Source organism: Parambassis ranga, chromosome 3 (genome assembly GCF_900634625.1).
Source record: "Parambassis ranga chromosome 3, fParRan2.1, whole genome shotgun sequence".
Classification (NCBI taxonomy): Eukaryota; Metazoa; Chordata; class Actinopteri; family Ambassidae; genus Parambassis; species Parambassis ranga.
Window position 1 is genome coordinate 6478880 of NC_041024.1, and position 18639 is coordinate 6497518.

Consider the following 18639-nt stretch of genomic DNA (forward strand, 5'->3'; position numbering starts at 1 on the left):
AACTGGAGAGACCAGTAAGGATACAGCTCTACCACAGCTGTATCCTTACTGGTCTCTCCAGTTTTCCTTTGTTTTTTTTAACAATTTCGGGAAACTAAAGCCTAAACTGCTGGTATTGTGAGGGACTCGTACAGTAGGTATATTTCCTCTTGTTTATAAAAGAAATACTGCATCTTTTTTTCCCACAGCCATGACAAGCTTCTCAGTGCATGGCATTGTGACAGACATTGTACATTATTCACATTGCATTTTGGGTAAAGCAGAAGTGCAATTGACTCAAAACGACTGGATTCCATTTAAACGAGCTAGTTTCAGGGTCCGCTGTACTCACTCACTGTCATGTCTTAGTGGGACACTTGCAATTGGGCCATTGTTAACAAAATTTGTTTCATTATAAGTCAAAATGTCAATAATGAAAAAAGCCTAAAGTGTGTAGTAAGAATGAGGGACAAAAACTGTGTTCAGGGACACAGTAAAAGGGCTGCATTGTCAAGCTGTTGAAAAGTACTTACAAAAGTACTCTTTCACTTACTACCATTATTCTGTTCTCAAAAAAGCACCCATGAATTTATGAATGAATCTGGATTAAATGCTAAATGTGTTCTCTATCTGGTATAAAATGCACACGAACACCAAAACGGCACAAACTGTCAGTGATTTCTCTGTCCTCTCCTTTCAACCATACAAATTTAAACACCAGGGCATATAGATTTTTTGCTGGACTAAATTGACTGAAAAGTGGTTGGGTTTGCAATATTGGCCTTCCCCAGTGCAGTGTAACCATTTCTTGTGCCAAACTGATGAACAATCTTATTCTCCTACGACTATGAGATATTGACACATAATGACAATCTCAAAATCATTAAACAGTAAAAGATGTTTGGAAAGAGAAGGGAAGAAAATGTGTATATATAAAAAAAGATATTCTTGTGGATTTGCTAGATAAGAAATTTACAGGGTTTGCAGGAGCCTGTCTGAGGTGGACCACTCTATCAAGCCAAGGTTAGTCTGAGCAGTGATCAATACTTCAATCTCAATAAAACAGCTCAATAGCAAAGGATTGATGGTAAGGACAAAGCACAAGGTGGGGAAAAGTAAGATAGAAGCAGCGACAAATGCCAACCTTGTCATAAAGTTAGCAGGCCAGCAACACATCTGTCTAGCCAGAGAGGATGGAGCTCTTCATGGTGGCAGGTAATGTGCTGTACTATAGACCGATTAAGTCAACTGCTGTCATATGTTACAGCCCCAAATCAATATCATATATGTTTGCAACCTTCAAACCAGAATAAATAAGTGAAGGTGAGACACAAACTAGCTCAACAGATGTCACAATGTGATGTGAAATACAGACAGATAAATGAAATATAAAATGGAATGCAGTGACAACTGGACAACCTTCACAGTGTCCAAGATATTAGTTGATAGATCCTTAATATTTACACTGTATTTCAGCTTAATCCTCGAGGAATGTGTGCTTCAGCAGGTATCTCTTCAGTGTTACTGTCTGTTACTCTGCTATGGCCTTGTGATATTGTTGCTTTCGATATAAGTGCCAGCAAACACTTACTTATAAACGGTGCCCCCATTTCCATGGCCAAGTTGTTCCTGATAATGGATATCTTGGGCATTTATCTGCAAAGCAACAAGCACACACAAATACACAAAGAGAGATTATAACATGAGCTGCCATGCAACCACGAGATTACATGCGTAAGGTAAGGTAACATAAGAGAGAGACAAGAGAGAGGGAGCTACACTGTTATTGGAGGCTATAAACAAGAGAAGCATTCAGGTTCACTCCAAGTTCAGCAACACAAGGAGGAACAGAAAAAGACCAATTTATAAGAAGACATGGTTTTGGGGTGAGCAGGGCAGTGACTGTTAAGAGTTTAAAGACAATTTGCTTGCTGACATCATTCATCACCATACTTACTTACTTACTTGCCATACAAACAAACAAAACAGGTGTCACAGTAATAGAAAGTGTAGCCTGTCTGTCATGCTTTGTGTGATCTTGCTGAAATAATAATTAGATCATGGGAACAATAAAAGTCCAATTTGTATTTTTTTTCTTGTTGAAGTAATGTGTGTATTGTTTGCTTACTTGCGTGTGAGCATGCCTATAGACAACACACATGTAAGGCTCCCTCCCAAATTTAACCACAATTGATTTTGGTGAGAGGGAGGTAAAGAGAATAAGAGGAGATGGATGAAAAGGCAGAGGAGAACTGAGAGAACAGCTCTATTAGTTCAGTGTGTTACAGCAGTAACCTGAGAGGCTGCTGGCTTAATTGTCTCCCTCACATGCTAGCTCTGTCTTTGTCTATGAGAGTGAAGAAACTACAGACCAGCTGCGTTTTGTGTCACAACAACAACAAGAAAATGCCTGTGGTCATTTTAGAGCGTAAATGAGTGACTTGTATCAAAAAACACAAGCTCACCTGCCCATTTGTCAAAATCCTCTTCAGCTCTGCCGATGATTTTTTTAAGCTGGGGGAAAAGAATGCAGGATTCACATAAATAAGACACTTATTTATATATATGAAGTGCAACCTGCTCCTGCAGCTGCAGACAACTCACCTGTTGTTGGCTAAGGAATCTGGGACAGCATGTGTGCAGTCATTGGCTGGGTTAGGTCTTGTATTAACCTGGAAGTATGCATACATACACATGACACATAGACAGAAATACACCAGACCCTCTTAATTACAGCAACAGCAAAACAAGGCTCTCCGTTTAGCTTGGAGCATAACTGACTTTCTTAAGTAAGAAGGTGGCAAAAAAGAGGGAAAACTGATGTGCAGAAGGTCAAGCAGGAAAGAAAAATATATGTGTATATGTGTATGTGTAATATAAGGACATCAACGCATAAAAATGTGTTTCAAAAGCAAGATATAAACTTAAGGTAAGACAAACTGTCATACATCACTACATTGTTCTTTACATCTGCATCTATGTTTACTCCAAAGGCCTCCATACTCAACCCAGATATTTAATATAAAAGACGAGACAAGACCCTGCAAAAGGGGATACTAAAAATAACTTATTAATTGAGGTCAAAATGGCAATGTGTTGGGTCCACAAAAGCATAGGGATTGTCTCTTTAATTAGTGCCCAGGAAAACCTAATTTAAATGGCACACAAGGCTCCCCTCAGCCAATTACTTCTGTATTAAGACAGGAAAAAAAGGGGAAAGATTACCCAAGGACTAAAGGTTTTTGGAGAACATCATCTTCTCAAAACAGACCCTTGACCTTAAACAAAACTGACACAGTTCAGAAGCTGTTACCAAAGCTCAGGAGGATACATTAAATAAAGCACTCTGCGTATTTGTGTGTGTGTGTGTGTGTTTGGGGGGGTTCTTCATTGAAATGCAGATGGGTATAATATGGATCATCTGGAGGGATGAAGGAGGTGTCAAGTCATTTAACCCATGGTAATTAGCAGTGAGTTTCAACAGCAACATATGCCTAACATTAAATGGGAAGGTCTGTGGAAGGCCATTTGGGGGCTTGTAATGACAATTTCATGGTTGAACAAAGACATCTTCCCATTGCCCAGTTCAGTTTTTGTTCTAACCAATGCTGCTATTCTTTCATTCATAGGGAATAAGAGGATCATAATACTCTGGAGGGGTTTCAGGATAACACTTTGGGTCTAAAATGATAAGAAACAAGCGTATGGGGATAGGATGGAGAGACAAGCCTTGCCACTGCAACAACTATACATCCCTATACATAAACATAGATGAGGGGAGCAACAGAATGTGTGAAAGAAAAGGAGAGCCTTGACTTCAATTGACATTTCAATAAGTGGAACACAGCGTTACCAATCCATTTGACTCAACTTCCCGCCCTCCCCTCCCCTCGTTCTCTGTGTAAGGCAGCCGAAACAATTATTGAGATAGGTACCTTCAGGCCATGTATGTTCCGGATCCCTGGAGTCTTGCCGGCTGAAACAGTAATTGACTAGATTGTAGAACACATCACTGGGCCATTTACAAATGTGTTGAAAAGGAATCAGTTCTTTATAAAGAAAAAAAAAAGATGAAATGAAATGAGGGTTACTCTGAAATTAGTTGTGGACAAGAGAGTGATTGAGATGTTGGGCTCTTGAGAGAGCCAGCTGTAGGTGGAGGAAACACAATCACAGAGTTAAAGAAAAGAGGAGAGAGAGAGGGACAGAGAGAAACTGAAAGAGAGGTTAGTCTGTTCAAGAGTTAAATAAAGAGAGAGAAAAAATGACTGCAATTATCTATGACTTTAAAGGGGAAATGAAAAACTGGCTGGCATAATTTGAAACATGTGTTATCCATCTCAAAAATAACCACAGGTTTAACACTGTTAGTGAGCCAAGATTAAATCAATTTTATTTACATGTTGCCCAACATGTACAGTGCCATTTTATCCTGGCAGAGATGGTGACGTCCACATCCAACAGCAGCTGGCATTAGTTAACCAGTACTGACAGCTCTGATAATAGTCTGGTTTCCATCTAAATATGAAAGGAATCTTTCAAAAGTTTACAATAAACTAGCGATACATTGATACTGATCGCTGTTCATGCCTGTTTACACAGTGGTCGCAACAAATGTTAGCATTAAATCTAGCAGAAGAGTTCTTTGTAACAAATTGATTACATTTATTCACTGCGTCGATTAGCAGTATGTGACCTCCATTGTATTCTTTAATTGTAATTAATAATTAATAATAATAAATAATCTTTTATATAATGCCAACCACAGCCAGTGTTTTATTTTATCTTTAGAAATATATAAAAAGCATGAATCACGCATGAAAACTTTTTGAGGAAGAATCAAAAGATGCAGGTGAGATGTAGTCTGAAGAGAAGCTGGCACTTTTAATGTCCTTGAAGCAAAGACAATGTAGATAGTTAGATTGATTCCATCAACACAATAATAGCTGAATGAGCAGATGAATTTGAACACTGTCCATACAAAGCTATGTTTGTGCCTTTACTATTTGCATGATGAAACTCAAATATGAGTATAACAGCTGTGGATGTTTTCACATATTTAAATGTTGCTTTTAATTTACTGTTAGTACATTTACTACAAGCTTTTATTGAGCCCTCAGCATTACCATATTCCAAAACAAACTGTAACATGTCATGTTGTACCTCTTGGAAAAATCTGGAGAGGGTCAGGCAGCAGTCCATTCATGCGTTGTTCATTCATTGTGTTGCAGTACTAGAAGGGAAAAGATAATAGCTGTTGAGAGTCATAGTGGTTTAAAGGGACCGAAGTATTTTATGTTATGAAGGTAACTAAAAAACAAAGGACTAACAAGAATCCGCACATCTAACTACTAAAATGTCCACATTTTATCTGTAAATGTATTCAGACAAAATTTGTCATCAGAGTACAAAGAGTGAGACGTTTGTGTGAATAAGTGTTGCTCGACATGTTTTACAGATCCGGCACTCTCACGTGTGTTTAATCATCATTCCCTGCCCCACTTGCAACATCATCCATTTCACTTTTCAGCCATTGAAAGAACTGGATGCCTGCCTACACTTTTAGAAATTACTTTTTAGGAAACAAAATCAGTTCAATATTTCTGTACCAATATCAATGTCAATACAACACAAATGTAAATGTGCTCTTTGACTATTCATTACACTGACAAAGAGACATTACACACATAAAATAATTTATTTAACTAAAGTCAGAATTAATTAGAATTAAACAGTATTCTTAAAAAATTGTGATCATGCTGTGCTGAAATCTGTTGCCAAAGAGGACCGATGCCCTGTGGGCTTGTTCTGAAGGAGTGTAGCATTAACCCTTTTCTCCTCCAGGTCAACAGCTCACACAGGACTAACATGTGCACACACTCACACTCTCTCTTTCTTATGCACACACACACACACACACAGGAGCCTCTCAGATGCTTGCCAAGGCAATGCAATAATTGATGTTTCAGTTACCCAAACCATCTGTTAAACTGTGAGCATGTGTGTCTGTGTGCCTGTAAGAGTCTGTGTGCTCATCTGTCCTCTCCTTTTGGAGGCATCAAAATAACATGTCTTGTGCAGAGTCATCAGTCTTTGAAGATGTCTTTACAGTGTTCATGGATACATGTGTTTACTGTGTTTCGTTTACAATCCAGCATGAAGTACCAAGTCATCGCAGCAATATGTAAATGTGCTCTCTCATTGTGGGGGAGGGAGGGAGGACGATGGGACCGGCTTGGAAGGGAATGGATCAGAATGGCTACCCAAGTGGCACAGCTGTTATTAAAAGGCCTATTTATCACTGTCAGATCCCTCCTTGCTCCTAGCCCTCTGCTTTCGCCCTGCAGCACTCTCACTAGGCCACATCTGAACAATGGGCCTAATACCAAAAAACATGTTGTGTGCGTGTTGGGGGGGCTCGGGCTTCACGTACCTTTAATTTTCCGCTCAGCTAGCTTATTGATTAAAGCTGCAATTACCACCTAATCTGTGGTAGGTGTGTTATTAAAAGACATTCTCCATTGTTGGCCAATAACTAAACAGTGTCCGATCCCAAATACCATCGCTCAGCCTTGAGGGACAAGTGTGAGAGCAAGAGCAGAGACTGGGTCTCATCATCATTAGCAGACTAAGGGGAAAATGGGAGTAAGAATGGTGGAATTAGAGCTGCTACCTCCAGGGGGAGCTGAGTGAAGAAGGGAGGTCACATGTTTTTTTTAGCACCCGACATAGCTGGTCTTTAACTTTGAACAGGGGCGTCTGTCTTTCAAGGTGTCGAACAATGATTAGAGATGCCTGGAAGTCTAGTGGGTCTCACAGGAGCATGTAGCAATCAATGTTCTCAGTGATGGGGGATACTTTTCACAATAAATGCCCTCTGCAGACCAATGTTAATTAAGTGTTGAATTTGAGCATTAATTTGGCAGGAAATGTTAAAGCGGAGATCTAGAGGAAAAAAAACACCATGCAGCAGTAGTATATTTAAAATTATAATTATAATTATATTACCACAAACACACAGGAGAAACATATGCAACCACAAAGCAGTCATGACAGACTCAATGAATTAACCCACCTTTCACCTAACATGCAGTTTCCCTTAATTCCTATTAATTTCACATAATGGCCATCTTCTCACCTGGAATTAATAATGCTGAAGCAATAAATAAATAATTCCGCTGGGGTCTCTATGGAGACCAAATGGCAACCACAGCAAACCAACAATAAAAAAAAAAGCAAAATCTCCAAATAAAAATGCAAATGACTGCTGAAACGCATAACCCTTGCATAAGACTTTCAAAGTACGCAAGTGGCGTAAATGATATTGTTGTGACTCTAGTATTTTTCAATGGATCAGCAGGTTTTTGTGCACTTGGCAGTCCCATGAGTAGAAAGCCATTACGGGCCTCCTGGATTGGTTTGCCAAAAATTCACTGAACAAATGGGTTTTGAAAGATGTGGGCGAAGCAGTGCAGTGTTGTACATACTAAATATTTGTGCCAGGTACACCGAGGTGAGGGTCATATACATAATATGCACTAACTTAGACGAGACATATATAAAGGAAGTGGAGAGAAAATAGACTAGTAGCTAAACTGATAGACACCAAGTTCAATGACATCTTAATACAGTGGTCCCTCACTATAACGTGGTTCACCTTTCGCAAGCACAAGTTTTACAGATTTTTTTGTGTGCAATTTTGTGAGGTTTTTTTTCTCCAGCGCATTGTGTTCTATGTCCTGACAATGGTCTACAGCCAATCTCCGCTATGTCATGTCTCCTGTACAGTGCAGAATGCGTACTGAAAACAGGTTTTGATCTTTGGTTTCATTCTACAATACTGGACATTTTTTCCTATGAAGGTTTGAATTTTTAGAGCGTTTAAATAAGAGAGAAAAGTGTGAGAATATTAATGCGTGTATGAGAAAATTGTGAAAAATTTGTGAAAAAAAAGTGTATAGTGAGGGGTTTTACAGCCTTAACACATCTGCAATAATTGTAAAAATAAAGCTGACTTCGCGGAATTGCCTATTGCGGGTTATTTTTGGAACATAACCCCGCGATAAACGAGGGTCCACTGTATAGAAAAATTAATTAAATGAATTGCTTTCATATAACTCGAAACACTAATGGCTCTGATTGTAGGTGTTAAATAAAACTACTAGTCTTTAACTTTGGTTTCACTTATACTGGCAAATCCAGCTAGGACCATCATAGGAGCTGTCACTCAGATTTTGACATTATTTTCTGAAAAACAAAAGAAAAATGCACACAAGCACTAAAGTACAATAAACCAGACCAAAAGAAAACCAGGGATGACAATTTCATGAAAACCTATTGGTAAATAAACCTGTTTGGGGCTGGTCTCAATCAGTACGCACTGAACAGCAATCCAAAATGACAGAAGACTGTCAAATATGCCAGCTGAAAAGTGAACAATAAAGCTGGCCGAGGTCATTCTCTGTTTCACAACACTACTTGGAACAACATCCGTCTCTTTTTGCTTAATCACCCTGTATCTCTTGCTACTCTACTTAATGATTAAAAAGCAGCCACAAGTGAATGCATGATGAAAATGGACAGAAAAAAAACAGTGTGTGTAAATTGTGCCTGTGGCTCTTGTAGCATCATTGTGAGCTGATGGGGGGTAAAAGACATCCACAGATGAAAGTAGATTTTGAACAATTCTGCAGCCCAGGGGGTCTCCTCCTTAATGAGGCAAAACTTTAAGTACTGAATAATAAATAATAAAAATTGACAGTTCATTTAGCTTTCAGTGTACCTCGTACAGAAACCCATTACACGCCATTACTCTTACTGTCCATGGCATGAACTGTAAGTATGGTGGAATATGAAAATGTAGGTGGGGGAGCTGAACGGTTACTGGGAAGTGTGTATGTGTGTTTATGTGTGTTTGTGTAAGTGCTGCTGAATATTGCAAATAAACTGGTTTTACAGCTATATGGTCTGAAATCAAAAAACAGGTGCGAGATGGAAGCAACACATTTAAAATCTCCCTCTGATCATTTCTGTTTCTCTGTGTTCTACCAGACTAACAGCACTTCCCAGGCTACATTGTAAAGCTAATTTAACTGTACAGCAGTTTTGAGGAAGTCATTTTTAAACCATAAAACAAGGTTTGGTGACCATGAAAGGGATCCTGTAACAGTTAGGGTTTAAAGATGACATGTTTTCCAGGTAGTTAAGCTATTTTTATGCCGGCGCAAACATTCAAGGTGACACAGTATATGTTTTATGCCAAAGTTTTAAGATGTCTGGGAAGGTGGAGTGCCTTTTTTATTGTGCTGCACCTAACCATTTAAAAATACAGGACTTTTAAAACCCATGTCCTTGTTGCTCCGTCTAAATCAATGTTATTTTATTTGGATCCCCTAAATCCCCAACTAAGTCTTCAAAGTCTGTATATAATCATTTTTGTTTTGTTTTTCTAGATCTGAAAAACTAAAATAACTTCTCCATTAACAAATCTTAATCACAATATTGAACAAAAACGTACTCACATATGACAACATGGCTTTGAGTTCTTCATCACTTCTTACTGTGATTCTGTCTCCCACCTCATCTTCATCTAAAAAAAAAAGAACCCATAAATATAAAAATATAAAAAACACATTTCTGCTGGATCCCCCTTATGCACTAAAAAGTATCACATTACTGGTTCTGTCATAGACAAGCATCTGTTTTAGCCACCAGTTTCCTTATTTACCCAGCCCCATAACACTTATAATATTCCTCCAAAATTGCACAAATTCTTCTATTTTTATGAACATATACAGCATGCTGTTAATTTAAATATAAAAATTAACTATCCCACTTATAAGCAGGGTGTAATTACATCACTCCAAACCTGGCTACATACAGCAATCTACATCAGCCAGCATGAGAGTTCAGAACCAGTTTCAGTATTTAAAACATACAACTGTGAGACAGGCACTTACATTCAAAGGCTGTGACAGTTGCTTCAGGCATGACATCTCTGATTGCGACCTGAAATGTTTAGTAGAAAACAAATTACAACACTGACAATAATAAAGTAAATTAAGACATTAAGACAGTAAATTAGACTGAAAACTAAAAGGTGATACTGTTAGCTCTTCTCAGAGGTGTTTAATGTATGTGTTGCTTCATTGTGCTACACGCTTTGTTTTTAAATTAAATATGACAGACGCTAGCTCTCTAGCTTGCTGCAAACTCACCAGTAAGTCATTGAAGTTTAGAAGAGATGGACAGTCGACAGACGAGTCCATGTCCCCTGACGGCGTTTTTATACGGATCACTATCGCCTCGGTGTCCATTGCGCAGAGTTTATTTAAACCGAATATGAGCATAAAGAGTGAAGATTAAGCCTCATATTTTTGGCCGTTTGTCGAAGCTAACAAGCTAATTTCCTGCAGTGGTTTGCTAACGACACATGCTAGCATCCTACTCAGTAAATAAACTTCATTTGCGGACATTTAAACGCTGAGGACCTCAGTCACAGATGACACAGAAGTCAGGTCATATCCGCATGAAATGTTGAGCCTGAACCGTAATTTATTGTTAGCCTGTCGTCTGGGGCGAAGTTTTACACTATGTTAAAAGACATATTCAGGCTATGTGGCTAGTTTTGAGGAAACTGCTCCAACAGCGTTTCCAAATCAACATCCGGTCCAGACATTTCAAAATAAAAGCACCCATCTCTAGGTAACCTCATGAAGAGTAGATACTGCAAACACGGTGCTAAACGCTGTGCTGTCAAAACACACTTCATTTCTGTGTGCAGTCATTATTGTAATGGCAGTTTGTAGCTCAGAGTCTGGCTTAAGGTTAAAGATATTTTAGATGTGATAGGTGGTTTGACAAATAAATTACATGTTTGTGTGTCATTTTTTCATTATTAACTCCTGACAAAAATGAGATCCTAGTTAAAAGAAACATAAAAGCAAAAGAAATAAAAAGAAAGCAACATTGTGTGACACCTCCATGTGTGTGTAAAACTCGACTCTGTACTGAATTGTTGAATACAGATTGTTGCCACCATGGGCTGTAGTCTTGCATTCAGTTCTGTCGGTCTGTGCTTGGGCTCCCTGTTCGATTCTGTGTGGAGTTTGCACGTTCTCCCTGTGCCTGTGTGGATTGTCTCCAAGTACTCCGGCTTCCTCCCACATTGTGGTAAATTGGTGACTCTAAATTGCCTGTAGGTGTGAGTGTGAATGGTGGTTTGTCTGTATGTTGCCCTGTGATGGACTGGTGACCTGTCCAGGGTGTACGCTGACTCTCAACTATAGATAGCTTGGATTAGGCTCCAGCATCTGCTTTCCCTCTCCCTCCTCCTTTCTTCACAGATGCTCATTGGAGTTGCTGTGTTTGTTCATAAGGTCCTAATTTCTCTCCCGTACTCTCTCTGAACTTACCTGTTTCTCGTCCTAGGAGAACCTGAACTAATCCTAGCAGTCCTGCATCCTCCCGAGCACCTGATCTCAACAATTGTTTTCTCCCCTGTAGAGGTTTTTATATTTTTTTCCTTTTGTTAGCAATAAATACTCTAAAACTTGAGTCTGCATTTGAACCTTCTTCCTGAACCACACATAACATGGGCTGCTTTTGCTGTGCATAACACAGATGTGAGATGAAGTTTGGTAAGAGAGTACAATGCTGAGAATACAATAGCTGTCTGAGGGTTACAATAGGTGCATAACTAAAGGGTCAATATTGCTTTTAGAACTGACCTCTGATCACTATTGTAAATGATGAATCAAAATTTGGATAGCATTTGAATGGTGCTTCATTTCACAGAAACGAACAACTGTTGAGATGAAAACCACTGCAGCCATTCAAAGAAGTATTCAGAGAGGTTTTTACCTCTTTCACTTGACATTAACACAGCATTAGTATTTAAAGGTTTCCACTCGGCATTAGTCGTAAGTGTATAATTGAATGTAAAACAAAGGGACACTTATAACTGTTGTTGATTAAGGCCTTATGACTGAGGATATGCATCGGTTTCTCTAAAGAGCTCTGACTGCATTGCAAGAACAAAGCATTGATCCCTGAGTGAAACGTCTCCTTTTCTGTTAATTTACAGCATGCTGCTCACAGACCTGATACCCATGTCTGTTGATCAGGGTTCTGTTTAATGACAAGAACTTGTTAAAGCATGCTCCGTATTCTCACAGCGAAAGATCTGGCTAGACATGTGGCACTTGAAAACAATATCAATGGGGTGTGTGCTGTGCCAGCCACTGTGGCAGGTTGGGTTTCATTGGCTGCTAAAACAACCGTCTCCACCCCTGCTTGACCTGAGGATGAACCTCTCAAATAAAAGGGAAATGTATGATAGTGAATTAGGCATATCTAAACTTCTGCTTATCTGTTTAGTGTCAGGTGTCTCACACACACCTAACACAGGTTGCAAGGTTATTACATTGACCCTTATATCATCACTCACGCCTGTGGGGTTAAATAGCCATTGATTTCCATGTAATGCCTGGAATTATTACACTGCCTAATTGTTACAGGAGAATAAAGAGGGTGGGAAACAAAGCTGGGCTATCAAACGTTCTGATTAATGCCTCGGGCAGCACTGCCCTTCTGATGAAAAGCAGAGGATCTATATGGCACTTTGTCAAACATACTCTCCCAAGACTCGACGTGAGGTCCTTCTGCTTCAGGGGCAGTGAGGATGAAGACCAGTCAGCAATCCACATTATCAGAAATCAAACTCCTGACTTAGCTGGAAGGAGAAAGTGAAAAAGGAAGGCCAGCATTCACTGTCTGGTAATTAAAAGCCATTTTATCAGACCTCCTCTTTTGCCCCATACCTTTTTTTCTTGTTATTGACAAGCTGCTTAGCACAAAGTGAGCTCAGCTTGACTCTAAATATATGAGGCACACTTATTTAACTTTCTCGGCAAAGAGGTAAAGGCAAGCAAGCAAGACAGCAACAAGGACTGGGCATTACTTTACTTATTTTCTCTTATTGTGCATAAAGAATGTAGCCTGTGTTCACCTCCTCTTCCTCTGCTTCCGTTGATGATTATTATTTCATTAGTCTATGTCAAATGTATTGATTAGCTTGTTGTGTTTATTGATTAATGAGCCAAAGTCAGCACTGTTGTCTTCCACTGTAATGCTGATATAGAAGATCTTGAAATGCTATTTGTCTGCTTGTTAAGCATTGATTGTTCCCACACATATTGACTGTCACTTTCTATCTGCTCTGCCTGTTAACATTAATGGTAAATATTCAAAGTAAAAAATGTACAAACTTGTAGTTTGACACCTTTTTTTTTTTACCTCCCAACACTAGGGAAGGTATCACTGACGCAAGAAAAACGTGTCCCACCATCTGTGCAGGGCCACGTCCCAACTCGGGTATCCAGATGCAAACCCTCGAGCTGAAATAGAGATGTGTCTCCTCAGCCTTGAAGCCTGAAGCCTGTAGTTTATTGATGCTGCCACAGACTCCGCTCAGATCGATACCATCTCCCTCAGATGGGCCTTCAGCACACAGTCTCAAATTGAGGTCAGGATATGTAGAGGGTTATGGCACTTCAGCAGATGTGAAATGCCCTGAAAGGCTGTGATCATTTGTTACGTCTTCCTTTAAAGTTCATCTCTAAGTTGACCTGTGATGAAGCATGGGGAGTTTGCGAGTCACTGTTGTAAGAGTTATGAGGAAATGCACTGATGTGGACGAGTCACTTGGAAAGAAATGGATTGTGTGACTACTTCTCTGCTCTCAGAGCAGCATGCTTTCCCTGCCATATCCTAGTGTTTCAAATTCATCTCTGAGGTCCCCTTTATAGCTGCATGTTGTTTCTGTTGTTTCTAATAAAGAGGAAATATTGGTGCCTTCCTGACCTGCTCATAGGGGCCATAGAAAAATTTATGGGGTATGTCTTACCCATTGAGGCTGCTTTTGGACTGAGCCTGACATAAATAACACATCACCGGTTCATACAAGCTACACTGGCTTTTTCTCCATGCTGTGGTCAAGTGACTTTATTGAATGCAAGGTGTCACTGCTTTTTTACAGATATCACTTAAAGCCATTAAGTGTGGAACATTTTTGCATTAAGCACTCACTTCACACCTTGTAGCTTGAGCCCGGGAATCTGAGGTTCCAAATATGGGTTAAACAGTGTATGGAGTACTACATGTACCATATGTTGAATACTTTAGATTACTCTACATTACCTTACAAAATTATTGCATGTAAAACTGAATGTATCCCAGGTCGTACACTCTTTGTTTACCATGCATGCTCTTTTTGCCTTGGTTTCATGATCCCGGAATACTGCATGCTTGTTTACATGCAGACTTCCACTCAGGAGTCTGAGGTTTAATTCCCCCAGATAACGCAAACTGTTTTCTTTTTAAACACTGTAAACTACAGTTTTTAAATTGCAGCTGGAATTGGTTAAGATTATGCAATGAAAACAGGGTAAGGGGTTAGGTAAGGTACTGGAGGTGACCATACTAACCATACTACAATAAATTGTATGCAACCTGTGATATAGCCTATAGGCACTGAACAAAGGAAATTTTTTTTAGATGTCCAACCGAGCATAAAATGCTCAAGAAATATTTTTAAATAGTTCAAGTCACAGCAATAGAGCCTCAAAGGGAAAGTTCAGTAACAAAAACATTTAGAACAGAATAGAAACAACAACACTGTAATTGTATATACATGTGCATGCATACTGTATGTGTATGACTGTGGCCAAGATGCGTGACCTCTCTCTAACCACACATTGCTTTGGTGCAGAGTGTCAGGTGGCCTGTTTGTCAGCTGAAATATTCATCAAACAGATCAACGGAAAGTCTGGCTGGCTTTTCAACTGACAACAGCGTGTCAATAATTTACAGAGGATGAGGTAAATGACTTAGTGAGCGTTTGAGGAGGGAGGCGGGGGTCCTTCTCTTTTTTGTAAGTGATGCCTCTGACCTTTGGTGTGTGAAAGAACTCATCATGGTCTGTGCTCACGTGTCATATAAAGCCAGATACGAAGAACTCAAGAGTGAAAGTAATAAAGAAAGCAATGCTATGATGACAGATAGAATTTCATATTATCTGTTGTGTCTTTACATGTTTGTGTATCTGTGTTTTATTTTTAGTAATGTAATAAATTAAAACAAATATATATATATATATTTCTTTTGGCTACAAGAAACTGCATGGTCACTAAACTTACCTCAGACAATTAATGTTATTATTACATAAATGTGATGAGCATGTGAGGTTGTGGTTAATCACAGGGGCCATTACCACCTACAGTATGTTGACATGGTCTAATTCATGGCACACAACATACCTGATACTGTGATGAGTCAGTGGAAAGTTGTGGTGGGGTTGGTGCGTGTTGGTCCTTCCTGTCAGATGAGATTCTCCTGACTGCCAGCACAATCAAAATCTTTATCCTCCTGCTAGTCATCTGACCTTTTGCTCCAACGACCGATAGTGGCTGAACAGCATCTTTATGGTCCCAATTCCCATCTGAAGCATCTGAGGAAGAGAGCATATTTAAGCATGAAGTGATGCATGAACAACTGATTCTGATGTAATATTTGTCATTTATGAAAACCCCTAGGTTTGTGTTTTATTTCCTTATAAAGCATAATAATATAAATGTCCACACGAGATCTCTAAAATAAACAGCTAAAAATTTTACCTAAATTATTATACCAAACATACACACACACACCACATTTTTGTGCTTACACAGTATTGTGTGGTTAGGTGATGAGTAAATTCTCCTTTATTTTTTACTGCTATAATATTACTGAAGTAACATCCAGTGGTCAGCAACAAAAAAATCTAGGGAAAATTGTGTAAACTTAACGCCTAAATATAATTACAAGAAGAAAGCTTATATAAAACCATAAATCATGAACACATAACTTTACCATCACAGCATGATGACATTAAATTTGATCTTTATCTCCACTGCAACATTTATGCCAATAATTTGCCATTTTTTATTTTTTTTGTATCAGTGTTTGTGGGTGCTACCGTCCAGACGTCCAGAGCTGAGCAAATACTTTAACAACTCATTGACTGATAATGTAGATGTTTTCTATAAAATTGAATTATTAGTGAAGATAAGCATGCACCCTTAAAGACATTATGGTTGAATACATCTCTCACTATAAGAGTGTGTTTATTTGGGGGTGTTTTTTAATGACCTATAATATACATTTCAGAAATCTGTAATACAACTGAGGGGATGTGAGTGAGGAATTTCCTATAAGCACTCTAATACTGACTTAGTTACAAATGAGAACACATGAAATTATTATTCAGTTGGAAAATCCTGATAATGTTAGGTAAAAGAAGTGAAACTAAACAAGTCTGACCTTGATCCTTACAAGCCCACAAAGGAACTCCAAAATGTCTAGAGTCTAAAAAAAAATTGGTCTGCATTTAATAACCTCAGATGTTTCCTAATGTTCATGATAGAAGTTTTAAAACATTTAATATCTAATGTCTAAGAGACAGCCTTTCAGATTATCAAGGATACATACAAAATTTGCTTTTTATGGGGTAATAGGTGAGTGTTTATCTGCCACTGCTGTAGCTGTATCATTGTTGGGTAAAATCTGTGTGTGTGTGTGGGTGCACACTGCCTCATTGTGGGACATAACAAAGCCCTGGAAATACAACCTCCAGGGGTCTTACCTGGATGTGGCGGCCCCCACTTTTTCATTAAAAATTGCAATCCTGCAGCTGAGGCTCCGTTACACCACAATGTGACAGAACTATACAAGGGCAAACATATGCGACCAGCACCCAACCTTCAAATATGCCCCAATAGATAGATCTTTTGATCTTCTCAATTTTACAAGTTTGAATGCAAATTGATGCAGACTTCCAAAAGAATACGTGCAGGGCTTTGTTGTTGGCCTTGCCATGCTGCTTTAACAAGCCTTCCTTGTTTAAGTATTGAAATGTCTGCATATTGAAGCGGGTACACGAATTTACAAGCCTGTCACAGGGGATGTGTCAGGGTTTATTTATCTTTTCCTAAATATCAGCTTATAACTAATTAAGAGAATATGGCAATTCATATATTTTAATATTATTTTCATTACTTGCTTCTTGTCACATTTTTTGTCTGTCTTTGATTCGACAATATTTGCTGAGGCTCATGCCACAAACTTTAAAACAGACAATTCCCCAGACTGTCATTATGGTTTTGCAGGGCATGTGAGAGCTACAGAGGTATTGAAGTGAGGTAATTGAAGTGTCCGAGACCAACCTGCACTGGTGAGATTTGAGAGCAAAGTAGCAATGTAATTACAGGTCATAAGTTGAGCACCTCAGAACCACAGCAGGCGCAAGGAGAGCTGAGCCTGTCAAGCACACTGACATGCACACATACTGTACAACACACACACACCACACACACACAATTTTCTTGAGAACTATATATCATTACACCACTCACTGTATGTCTATCTGAAATTATTTGTTTTTCCAAAAATCTATTTCCTCCTAGCTGAAAAGTTCTATACCTTTATGTCAATAAGAGCCAAATTTAAGTCTATCCATATAACACTGCCCCCTAGTGATGGACTAGGAAACTACTAATGCAGACAGAGTAATGAGGTTGAATTGAAAGGGACATGTTATTTAGTAGGACCTTGTTGTAGAGTCTTTAAAGCAGCATTAACTGTATATCAAATGGTTTAATATTCACAAAAACTGTGCATTTTACAATCTGTACCTCTGTCAACATTTTAATAAAACTTAAAAACACACTGATTCTGAAAGGATGAGCTGGTTGTAATTGATTTTGACACGTCTTTTACCTGGCGTAACTGGTCCAGGCTGAGTCTGCCAGAGGAGCTAACCCCCCTCCTTGGGTTGAGTCATTTGTTATCACCTCATGGCTGCACTGCGCAATTGGCCGAGTTGCTGCAGGGTGAAGGGTCAAGCCTTTAAAGGGAATTACTTCATTGACACAATAAGAGATGACATTTTATTTGACATCTTAGCACCACTTCACTCCCCTCCTACATCCAACCCTGCCCTGCATTCTAACTGCTCCCCAGGGTGCACTGGACCTGTGTAAACGTGTGTGTGTGTGGTGGCTGATGCATCCTTGTCGTGTTGTGTGTGTTTTTATCCCCCCTCATATATTTATCCGTATTCTGTTTTGTGAAAAACTACGATCTGTTGCTGAATCAAAACACCACATTAGAAACTACTGCACTGAGAATAAATGCTAATTTGAGTGTCTTTATTCAAGTATCTGTTTGCATTGTGTACTCAGTGCTTGTTATGTATTCCGTTGACTCTATTTATTACTGTGTCCCTGTCAGGTGTATTTGGATTTGAATAAACTGCAGACTTCTGGATTTAAGCGCAGACCTGGGATGTCTGAGTTTGTGTAAATTTGTGTGTCATTTATTTGTGTAAAAGTGAGAGACAGGAGAGTGAGCGAGTGAATGATTGACACCAGACACGTGTGTCACACCCAGGGGGAAAGGCAGAGGCCATACAGCCCAGTCTGGCAGGTCATTATCAGTGTGTCACACGGCAGCATGACGGCTACTTCCTCCGAGACACACACGCACACACACCAACTCCTTCACAGAGTCATTGAGGAATGCCTATCCAAGCCAATCAATTGGGCGATCAATTGGGGACCAACT

The 18639-nt window shown here is 39.2% G+C and overlaps 1 protein-coding gene across 1 annotated transcript in view; it reads right to left on the reverse strand.

The window, feature by feature from the left end:
- map2k5 (mitogen-activated protein kinase kinase 5) overlaps window positions 1-10620 on the reverse strand; it is a 47269-nt gene extending 36649 nt beyond the window's left edge. Inside the window, exons 1-8 of the mRNA XM_028402158.1 lie at window positions 10197-10620; window positions 9939-9987; window positions 9501-9568; window positions 5143-5212; window positions 3915-3955; window positions 2584-2651; window positions 2445-2493; window positions 1571-1635 (exon numbers count right to left, since the gene is read on the reverse strand). Coding sequence (XP_028257959.1) covers window positions 1571-1635; window positions 2445-2493; window positions 2584-2651; window positions 3915-3955; window positions 5143-5212; window positions 9501-9568; window positions 9939-9987; window positions 10197-10328 — 542 coding nt within the window. The 5' untranslated portion in view covers window positions 10329-10620. The remainder of the gene's footprint in view (window positions 1-1570; window positions 1636-2444; window positions 2494-2583; window positions 2652-3914; window positions 3956-5142; window positions 5213-9500; window positions 9569-9938; window positions 9988-10196) is intronic.
- Between the last annotated feature and the right edge of the window lie 8019 nt (window positions 10621-18639).